At 58.0% G+C, this 10040-nt stretch overlaps 1 protein-coding gene across 3 annotated transcripts; it reads left to right on the top strand.

The window, feature by feature from the left end:
• Nucleotides 1–983: 983 nt before the first annotated feature.
• Nucleotides 984–9296, top strand: RAB37 (RAB37, member RAS oncogene family). Of its 3 annotated transcripts, XM_027080571.1 has the most exons (9): nucleotides 989–1108; nucleotides 3795–3905; nucleotides 4886–4927; nucleotides 5437–5503; nucleotides 5606–5658; nucleotides 6587–6652; nucleotides 7222–7278; nucleotides 7352–7428; nucleotides 7624–9296. In XM_027080571.1, exons 1-9 carry the CDS (start codon nucleotides 1016–1018, stop codon nucleotides 7727–7729), a joined length of 672 nt encoding a protein of 223 aa, XP_026936372.1. In that variant the 5' UTR covers nucleotides 989–1015; the 3' UTR covers nucleotides 7730–9296. The 3 variants fall into 3 exon arrangements, with proteins under 3 accessions (XP_026936373.1, XP_026936372.1, XP_026936374.1); XM_027080572.1 differs by lacking the exon at nucleotides 3795–3905 and having other exon boundaries at nucleotides 984–1108; XM_027080573.1 differs by lacking the exons at nucleotides 989–1108; nucleotides 3795–3905 and adding an exon at nucleotides 3916–4524.
• Nucleotides 9297–10040: the final 744 nt, after the last annotated feature.

Raw genomic sequence — 10040 nt, forward strand, 5'->3', positions numbered from 1 at the left:
TGTCCTGGAGACTCTGCTCAAAATGATTCACCACAGGGACTTCCCTGGCGGTCCAGTGGTTAAGACTCTGCGCTTCCATTGCTGGGGGCGTGAGTTCGATCCCTGGTGAGGGAAGTAAGAACCCAGGTGCCAGTGCGGTGGAGCCAAAAAAAAAAAAAGATTCAGGACTTCATGAATTCTTTTGATACAAAACGTTTAAGGCCTACTCGGTGCCAGGGGTCAGCTCTGCCTTCGGGAGCCCCTGGATTGGGAGGTGTGCAGGGAAGCCCACCTCGGAAGGCTCTCCGGGGTGGGTACATTCTGGGCGCAGCCCAACAGGGCAGGCAGAAATGGGAGGTGTCAAAGTCCAAGCACCGGCCAGGGGCCCCGAAGTGCAAATGTGCTGCAAGGTGAATTTCCATCGGTCGGTAAACACAATTATATTCAGATGACGTCGAGCTGGCGTGCATGAGCAAAAGCGAAACTGCCTGAGAGCTGCGCTAGGAACGCACGCCTCCTCGCAAACCCCGCGCCGCGCTGCCCAGGGGCGTCTCCAGCCTCCCCCGCCCCCGCTCCCGGAGCCACCTGTTGCCCGCCAGCCGGATGGAGCCCGGGCGCCGCCTCCTGGCCACGCTGCGCAGTGGCAACCCGGGCGCGGGTCCGCGGGTCCCAGCGAGGCCAGACCTTCCCCTGAAGGCGGGGTCTCCAGGGACAGCTCCCGGTGGGAACCTAACCCCGGCAGCTGGCAACCCTGGGGACCGGTCGGTCCTAGGGCTGGATTTGGCCCACGCCCTCAGGCCAGTGTGGCGCACGGGGGCCCTCCTGCCCCTCGGGAGCTGACCCTGCGGTCCTGCGCGCCCCAGCGGGACAGCCCGCTCCCCGCCAGTGTCTTTCAGGTGGCGGACGGAGGGAGGAGCCTGTCGGGGTCCGGGCCGGGGCGGTGGAGGGGAGAAGGAGTGGGTGGAGCCTAAGGCGAGGCGGTTCCTGCGCCGTCCCCCGTCCGCCGTCTGCCCCAGCTCACCTCTGGTCCAGGGACATGACGGGCACTCCTGGCGCCGCTGCCACCCGGAACGGCGAGGCCCCCGAGCGCTCCCCACCCTGCAGTCCGAGCTACGATCTTATGGGCAAGGTGGGTGGGCACTGCACCCAGCGCTGGGGACTCGGTGCCGGCTCTGGGGGTCACCCCTCCCCGCGCTCTTCGCCCTGAGACCCCGGCCTCCCCGCCCAAGACCCTTTCTGGCTGCGTCTGCGTTGGACTCATCCCTTCCCCCCAGGCAGCCGAGTCTCCCAGAGTAAGGAAGGAGGGTCGAGACAGAGCCCTGGGCCCATGCCAGCGTCCAGGGATCTGGGCTGGCTCCGTGGGAGAAGGGAGAGGAAGGTCGGAAGGAGCGGGTGACTCCCCACCCAGAGGACCGCAACCCCATTTTCTTCTGCCACACTCCGGCCAATACGAGCCCCAGGAATCCCATGCTTCTAGGTAGGGTTTGAGCGCACAGCCCTCCAGGGTACAGGCACCCGAAGCGCTGGGAAATAGGGCTGCCTGGCGACTCGGAAAGGACGCCCCCTGGCGGCGGGGAAACTTGCAGTTAATGCCCTTCTCCCAGTTTCCAGGCCTTAGGACTGAAGATCTTTAGGACCCCAGCTGCCTCCAGGCGCTACCCCTTCCCTTTCCACCCCTGCAGTCACTGCCCACACCTTCTTCTGGGAAGATGTTGCTAGCCAGAATGCAGACCCACATGGGAATTTTTAGAACCTGAGAAAGACCTGGGGCGTTAGGCACAAGCCTCCCACCTGGGAGAGCTTAAGTCAGCTGTCTGGGGCTGGTTCCCTCTGCGGGTGGCCCTGAACGGAAGCAGGTGGGGCTGGTGGTGGACACTGGTCTGTCTGCCCTCCCTCCATGCCCTTGGAGCAGGCAGGTACCAGGAACTCTGAAAGAGGTGCTGAGAGAGCCCAGAGCCTCCACTCTTCCTCTGTACGGTGGGGGATAGATTAGCGAAGGGGCCGCCCATCTCATGCTACATGGCCTTGAAGGAGACCTGCCTCTTTCTGCGCCTTGGGTTCCTCCTGCAACCCCCCTCGTTTCAGAGGAAGCTACTCTGCAAGTCACCCACCCAGAGCCGTTGCGATAAGCGTCCTCTGTGGGCTCCAGGCAGGAAGTCGGCCCCCACTGTGTTCAGGGGAGGGGAGCTGCTGAGGGCCAGCCCCAGGCCACTGGGAACTGCCTGACCTCCTTGCCTGACACGCCAGCTGGGTGTTTGCCTAGGAGGTGGCAAGGCTGAGCAGCTGTTTGGTGGACTTGCCTGGCTGGGTGGGTGGCATCATTTGCTCAAGGCAACCGTCAACTGTAAAGTACACAGGTGCTTGCCCTACCTCCCTCTCTCCCTCCTTCCCCATCGGGTACTGGGACCCGGGAGCCAGGGAGCAATGCAGGCTCCAGAAGGCTCCTTAGCCCCCAGCCTGCCATCTGTCCCCTGGGCCAAGCGGCATCTGTGGAGGGTTGGCCTCTGGCCCCCACCAGCCTTCATGCCCGAGGCCTGCCTAGGAGACTGAGTCCGGGATGGTCTGGGAAGAGCCTGGTGGGAGCTCCTTGGGGAGGATTAGAGGGGATGGGGCCACAGGCAGGCAGCACCCACCCCGGGCCACTCTTCTGGAGTCAGGTGGTTCATGCCAACATTGTTGACCCTAGACATCAACGGAGTCTAGAAAGGCCTCAAAGAAATTATCCCTCTTTCCTTCTAACCACTATGGAAACTGCCACAGAAGGGTTAAGAAATCTTCCCAAAGTCCCCCAGTAACCCATGTACAAGCCAGGACCCCAGCCTTCATACACCTTTGGTTCAGCCCCCCACCTCTCCACCAAAGTTAGCTAATCCCATACCCCATGCCCACAGCAGGAAAGCCCTTGGGCTCCATTGTCAAGGTCACAGCCTCAAAAATAACTCAAACCTAGTCCCTGCTCAGCCCATTAAGTATCGACTCGGCCTGTTGGGAAAGTTCCAGCATTAGGTCTGGACCTCTGTTCTCCAAGATTGAGGAGTGACTGGACAGAGGGGTCCCCTCCCCCACCCATGGTCCCCAAAGAAGATGAGCAGAGACTGGACAGACAGGAAAGGGACAAACATACCCCCACACACACTCCCTCCTGCTCTGCCACCTACAGTGACCAGGGATGCCAACTGTCAGCCATTTGTCCCACGTGGGAGGTTTCTGCGGAACGAACTTCAGACTAAGTGCCTCTCCGCTTCAGTATAAATTTCAACCTTCCCTAATTCATGCAACGCTTTTATAAACATAAAATGTCATCAGGAACTTCCAAATAAATGTAACCAAAAGTAAAACACCCAAACAAAAGTAAGTTTAGAATATGGCTTTGCAAATGACAGAGCCGTGCCCCCAGCAGATTCTGATACACTCCCTTGGGTGGGAATCCCTGTCCGAGGTATTAACACTTCTCTTTCTGGCACCATAGCCCCACCCACGTGTGCACACATGCGTGGAACACACACAGAGAGGGAAGGGATCCTAGCACGGTGCAGAGTCGAGACCACAAGAATGTGGTTGTTCTCTGGGACCACCGAGCACGTTTGAGGTCCTGTTAGTGCTAAGTTGGCAACTCAGGCTTCCAGGAAACCAGATGAGGACAGGAGGGTCAGAGGGAGAGCCTGAGAGGCAGCCGGACCCGGGGAGTGTGGAGAGGAGAGGCAGGGTGAAGGCAGCAGCAGGCTTTTCCAGAAGCAGGTGCCCTCGGGGCAGTTGGCATCCTTCCCTGGCTCTCCCTGGAAGCCCAGCTAACTGCCTCTGCCCCCATCTCCTAGGTGATGCTTCTGGGAGACTCAGGCGTCGGCAAAACCTGTTTCCTGATCCAATTCAAAGATGGGGCCTTCCTGTCCGGGACCTTCATAGCCACTGTCGGCATAGACTTCAGGGTGAGGTGGCTGCAGGCTCCTGCTCCAGCAGCGAGCCGGGGGCTATGGCTCAGGCACGGGGGACGGTCCTCTCCTCACCTGCGCTGGCTTCTCAGGACTGCTGTGGCTCGCCCTAGGGCACAGGATGCTCCCCTAGGGACCCCAGAGGTGGCCAGCTTAGAGGAGTCTGGGCTTGGGGAGGCTCTTGGCTCCCCTACAGGATGAGAAATGAGAGACTGAGTCTTAACATCCTGCCCCCAGCCGGGCAGACATATCCCACAGTGCTAGCTGGGCCCCCCCGGCAAGACCTGAGGTCAGCCAGTCTTTCTGGAGTCCCGGGAAGCCCAGCACGGCATTAGGTGGAGGAACTGGGCTGGCCCTGTGGGGACAGAGCAGCTTGCCAGCATCCCTCCCTCTCACCTCGAAGAACCCATCTTTACAAATCGGCATCCCGGATGCCGAGGGCTCTGAGCACTGCACACGCGCACGGGCCAGGAGAGTGAGGGTCTAATCCTGGGGTGCTCTCAAAGGCCAGGTGCCTCCCTCCCAGTGCGAGGGGAAGCTTCACTGAGGAGAACTAGTGGACAGCCAGGGGAAAGACGGCCCTGCAGATCCAGCCTCTGCGGTCCCCGAGATGCTGGTGGGCGTCTCATCTCTAAGAGCTTGGAGCTCCGCCTGTGCACCTTGCTGAGCCCGGGCCGGGGCGAGAGGAGGGGTGCGGTCAGGCAGGTTCTCAGGCTCTCCCTGCCTTGGCGTGTTGTGAGAAGGGCAGACGGAGTCCCCAGAAGAGAGGACTCCAAAGTAGGGGTACCTGGGGACAGAGTCCCACTGCCCTGATGGGGCGATCTGGCCGGAGACGTCTCCGGGGCTCACCGGACCCCCGTGGCCCTGGGGAGCAACCAGACAGGATGTTTGCTGTACTGTAGGATTCAGCAGAAGGCAGAAACCGAGACTCCCCTGCCCTCCACGCCCACCTCTCCCTCTGCCCTTTTCTCTTTCAGAACAAGGTGGTGACCGTGGATGGCATGAGGGTGAAGCTGCAGGTGAGACCAGCGGCTGGGAGGGCTGGGGTGTGGGCGAGAGGATGGGGGAGCCTGCCCAGCCTCCGCACCCAACCACAGGAGGCCTGCGGCCCTGCGCTCCGCCTGGGCTAACTTCCTGTGGGGGTCAGGAGAGGAAACGGCCTTTGTTTGTTTGATGTCTGCAGAAAAAGCCGTTCCCAGGCACCCTCCCTTCTGTCAAAGGCAGCAGCTCTAAGTGCCTTCAGACAAGCTTAGGCTCGCTTCAAATCATCCCCAGGTTCCCAGGCCTCATCTGCTCTAGGAGGTTGGACACCTCTAATCCCTGGGCTGGGCAAGAGGCAACAGCACCGAACGAGCTTGAGAACTCATTAACTACCGCCATCCGGGACATCACCAGATGTTCACAAGCCCATGAGAAACTAAAGAAGGAAACATCTCACCTCCCCGCCCATCTCTCGTACCACAACATGGCTTTCCTCTGCCCAGGACAGTCCCTGCCCCCTTCTGACCATTTGTCCATCCCTTCCTAGATCTGGGACACCGCAGGGCAGGAGCGGTTCCGCAGTGTCACCCACGCTTATTACCGAGATGCCCAGGGTAGGTCCCTCACGTGCTCCACCTCCACCACCCCCCCAGCCCACTTGTAACATCCACCCTTCTGCCCCAAGTTCCCCATGTGACCTCTCTCTCCCCCTCCAGCCTTGCTCCTGCTGTATGACATCACCAACAAATCTTCCTTCGACAACATCCGGGTAGGTCCTCCCCACCCACCACTCACGAGCAGGCAGGGCAGGGCCTGTGCAGGCCAGGGCTGCTTCCTGCTTTGTGGGAATGGGTGGAGCATGGAATACTGCTGCCTCGTTAAAAACACCGGAGCTGTGACTCAGAAGTAATAAACTACTCCTGGGTAGTTGATGGGCATGTGGGCATGAAGGCCAAGCAGGCTGTGTGCCACCTGCTCATCCCTATGATTCATGGAGCATTTCATGACAAAATGTTCAGAAAGTGCCCAGCTCCACCCTGGACAATTACCCACAGAGACCAAGAGGAGAGCCCAAGCAGAAAAGTCTACCCATACATCCACCCCAACTTTCAAGAAGGTGACTCAGGCAGACAAAGCGAGTGGCTCCCTCCTCACAAGCAAACTATTAAATAGTCGAGACAGTAATTCAACAAACACTGACTCTGTGCACAGCATCGTGACGATTTCACACGCTCCCTGACCTCAAGGGGTTGACAAGCAAACTGGGGGAACAAGACATACAGATATAAAACTGCTTATAAACTGGATGGAATCCATGGCACTCCTACTGCCACCTCCAACCCCATGCTCATGGCAGACATCACTAATCAATCACAGTATTTTTGATCACTGAGCCCTTATGGGGCCTTAGAATCCTCAACAGGGCACTCGAGGAGACTGCTGGTGACTACCAGCTGATTTATAAGATAAAGCCTCTGTCGCCTCTGTCTTTCATAGAACTGAGAGCTACACTGCAAGGGGTTTAGAGCTACTCAGGACTGGAGAGGCCCAAACAAAGATGTCGATGAGAGAATGCACAGGGCATTATGATCGGTGTTCAGGGGCAGTGAGTAGTCCAGGATAATCCACAGGGCAGAAGAAGGAAAGGCAGGAGGGAGGAGGGGAATGGCTGGGGCTCAGCGCACCCTCTCCCACAGGCCTGGCTCACTGAGATTCACGAGTACGCCCAGAGGGATGTGGTGATTATGCTCCTAGGCAACAAGGTGAGTGGCTCCAGGGCAGGGTCAGCCCATCCTTCTCCCACTGCCACAAGTATTAGCTGGACATCCTTCCAGCAAAGCACTCTTTACAGCCTCCAGTTCAGGAGTCAGACCTATCTGGAGGCTTCAGTCCATCATATCTGCCCTCTTAAAGCTTTGGAAATGGCCCCCTGCGGGGAAAGGTCAAGCTGCTTCCTGAGAGATCCAGGGATGACCAGCTGCTCAGCCCCTATTAGATCCTAGGGACTAGATACACGGATTAAGAGCTGTGTGTGGAAAGGGTTAACCTCAAATACTGTCAGCCCTTCGAGGCTGGCCACCACCCCCTTGCCAAGCAGAGTTACCCACCTCCCTGAGTTGGGGTGAGATCCCCCTGCTGGGAGCTGGGTAAGAACTTGAAGAAGGCAGAAGCCCTGGCCCCAGGTGGATCATACCACCCGCAGTCCCGCAGGCCACCAGCAGGGGGCGGGAAGTACCTGCTCCCAGGGCAGAAACCTGGGCCCGCGGGGCGGGAGAGGGGCCATCCGGGGTCAAGGCTTCCTTCCCCAGAGTGACCCACCTGGGCTTGACAGGCGGATGTGAGCAGTGAAAGGATGATCCGTTCAGAGGATGGAGAGATGCTGGCCAGGGTAAGTGACTGCCTGGGGGGAGTGGGGGTGGGCAGCCGGAGACTGGCCACTGAGGCTAATCTCACCCTGGCAGGAGTATGGAGTTCCCTTCATGGAGACCAGCGCCAAGACGGGCATGAACGTGGAGTTAGCCTTTCTGGCCATTGCCAAGTGAGCGCTGAGCCGGGAAGGGAACGTGCAGGGCAGGGTGACACCATCTGGGAATTCGGTAGGGCCTGGCCCTTGGCCCAGTCCCCGGGCCCAACCATATTCTGCATTCGGAAGCCCCCTGGCCCCGGGCCGTGGGAGTGGGAGAAGGCTCAGTTCCTCACTGCCTGCCCAGCCCATTTCTTCTTCCTCTTCAAGGGAGCTGAAGTACAGAGCCGGGCGGCAGGCTAATGAACCCAGCTTCCAGATCCGAGACTATGTGGAATCCCAGAAGAAGCGGCCCAGCTGCTGCTCTTTCTTGTGAATCCCAAGGGGCTGAGAGGAAGCTCCAGAGACGCACAAGGATGCAGCCTTCTCCCTCAGACCTGGTTTATTCTAAGCGGCTGAGCCAATGAGGAGAGAGTTGGGGGACCCAGTGCACAGCCCCTCCGTACTCCTGCCCCTATTCTAGCTCCTGTAGCTTCCCTGCATCCCCGGAGGAGGGTAAAATATTTTTATTTCATTTTAATGATACATAATCTAATCAAAAGGGCACCAGAAAACGGAGGAAGGGAGCTGGTGCCCCTTTTGCCTTCTAGTGCTAGGACTCAGGGGCCTGGGCCTCCCACCTACCCACCATGAGGGTGATATTGCACCAGCTCAGCACCAGGGGGCACTGATGCGCTTCTGGGGTATGAGGCAGGTAGTGACCCCATTCCCACCCTTCAGCTGGCAAGAGGCTGAGCAGACCCAGGCCTTCATTTCCTCCGGCTCCCCAGAGAACAATCTTCCCCAATAAGACAGGGCCCTTGTGCCAGGAGCGAGACCAAAGCCTCAGGAAGATAAGAGATGTGGAGATTGGGCAGGGACCCAGCTCCCTGGGGGGAGGGGGGGAGAGGAGTAACAGAGATTAGGTCTGTTAGGCTACCTCTGGCCTTACTAGCCCCTCTCTGGGAGGTGCACCCCATTTCCCCCAGCCCACAAGCACAGTAGGGCACCTGGAAACATCTGGTTCCTATTCACTGGACCTCAGATCCCAGGGGAGCCCCTCCTCCCTGAATCCCTGGCCTTATCTTCCTACCTTTCTGCCTGTGTCCCCAGACACCTACAGTTACTGATAGGGAAAGGTTATTCTTCTGTTCCAATCCTTAGGCCGGTATGCAGCCCACAGGCTACTTCTTCAAGCAGCTGTAGTGCTTCCACTGGATAAAGAGCCAGATAAAAAGAAAGCCCTGACTCCTGGAGTAGGTGGGAGATAGAAGTGAGCAAACCTCACCCCGTTGTGTAACCCCTAAACCCAAGGGCCATCTCCTCCCCCATCAGCCACATCCTTTTCTTCTCAGATGGACATTCGGGCCCAAACTTCTTTATCTCCCTTCGTACTGAGCCAGGTTAGGGAGTGAGAGGTCATCCATTTCTGGGAAAATCAACGCATTGTATGCAAAACAAGGTCATGTGGGTGAGGCTTGGGGTGGGGAGATGGGCAGCAAGGAGTTTACATGCTAAAGGAGTTTACATGGGGCCAAGGTCATATGTCTCCCAAAGCCCTGACCCCAACAATGGGAAGAGGGCAGGAGACGTGCAGCTTATGACCTAGAGGCACCTTTACTCCAGCTCTGTTCACCAGGGGTGGGGAGAGGGGTGAGAAAGGTATGCACTGTACATTTCTGCAGCTGCTGCATTTGCTTTCAAGGCAGAAATCTTGCTCCCAGAGCAGAGTCAGCACGATAAGGACGCTCTCCAGGCCTCTCCCAGGCAGAGCAGGGAGGAGCCTGACCTTGCCAGGTTCTTCTGGGGCCCAAGGCAGGTCGCAGGCAATCCAATCACATGGGCTGCTCTGGGCCTTTGGCATTTGTGTTTTTCAGAAGTAAATGGCAGTATTTTGGAAAGTACACCCTGTCCATTGCTTCTTTGAGGTGCACATGATGCGGGGGTCGGGGGGGGGTTGCGGGGGCGGATCATGTTGAAAGGATTGTCGTTGCTTGTCACTGATTGCCAAAATCATTTGCTTCTCATCCTTCAATGTCCCCAACTAGTCACCTCATCCCTAACAGACTGCCCCCAGCCTCTGTGACCAGCCTCTCATCTGAAAGTAGGAGCTGAAAGGTTTATCTTACGGTCCTAATCATTTTTCCTTCTCTATTGAAAAAAGCCAGGGCTCCTTTTCCTATGGAATGTACCCAGAGATTGGTTACCTGACCCTGATCTGCCTCTCCCCAACCCCACCTCCCTAGCCAAAGGCTGACGCCAATTCCCACGCCATTGTCCCTAGGTGGCCTGTCTTGGATGGGCAGCCCCGTGAAGCCTTGGGCTCTCTGCTGGACCCTCACACTGTCCCAGCGAGGATCAGAGCCCGCACCCCTATTAGCAGTTCCTGGGACAAAGCAAAGTGGCCCCACAAATGGAAAAATCTCGTTATTCAAACTACTCTGTTGGGTCCGAGGTGGACCTCGTTCTTATTCGTAAGACCGCTCGCAGCACTGGAGCGGCATTGATTTTCCTGGCAACAGTCGCCCCCGCCCCCACCCCCCACTGGAGTTGCACACTTCGGCTGAAGGCTGTTGAAATGTTAGGGTCCTTTACCCCAGGGTTGGCTCTCAATCCCCGAGGCAGGTGGAAGGAAATCAGAAAAGATC

This window comes from Aethalodelphis obliquidens, unplaced genomic scaffold (genome assembly GCF_003676395.1).
Source record: "Aethalodelphis obliquidens isolate GAN/ISIS:26980383/991018 unplaced genomic scaffold, ASM367639v1 scaffold44, whole genome shotgun sequence".
Taxonomy (NCBI): domain Eukaryota; kingdom Metazoa; phylum Chordata; class Mammalia; order Artiodactyla; family Delphinidae; genus Aethalodelphis; species Aethalodelphis obliquidens.

Excerpts from the sequence above, each read along its gene's own strand:
- RAB37 (XM_027080571.1), top strand. The coding sequence starts at position 1,016 with ATGACGGGCACTCCTGGCGCCGCTGCCACCCGGAACGGCGAGGCCCCC. Across the intron at positions 5,659-6,586 it reads CTTCCTTCGACAACATCCGG|GCCTGGCTCACTGAGATTCA; the intron begins GTAGGTCCTCCC and ends CCTCTCCCACAG. Across the intron at positions 6,653-7,221 it reads TTATGCTCCTAGGCAACAAG|GCGGATGTGAGCAGTGAAAG; the intron begins GTGAGTGGCTCC and ends TGGGCTTGACAG.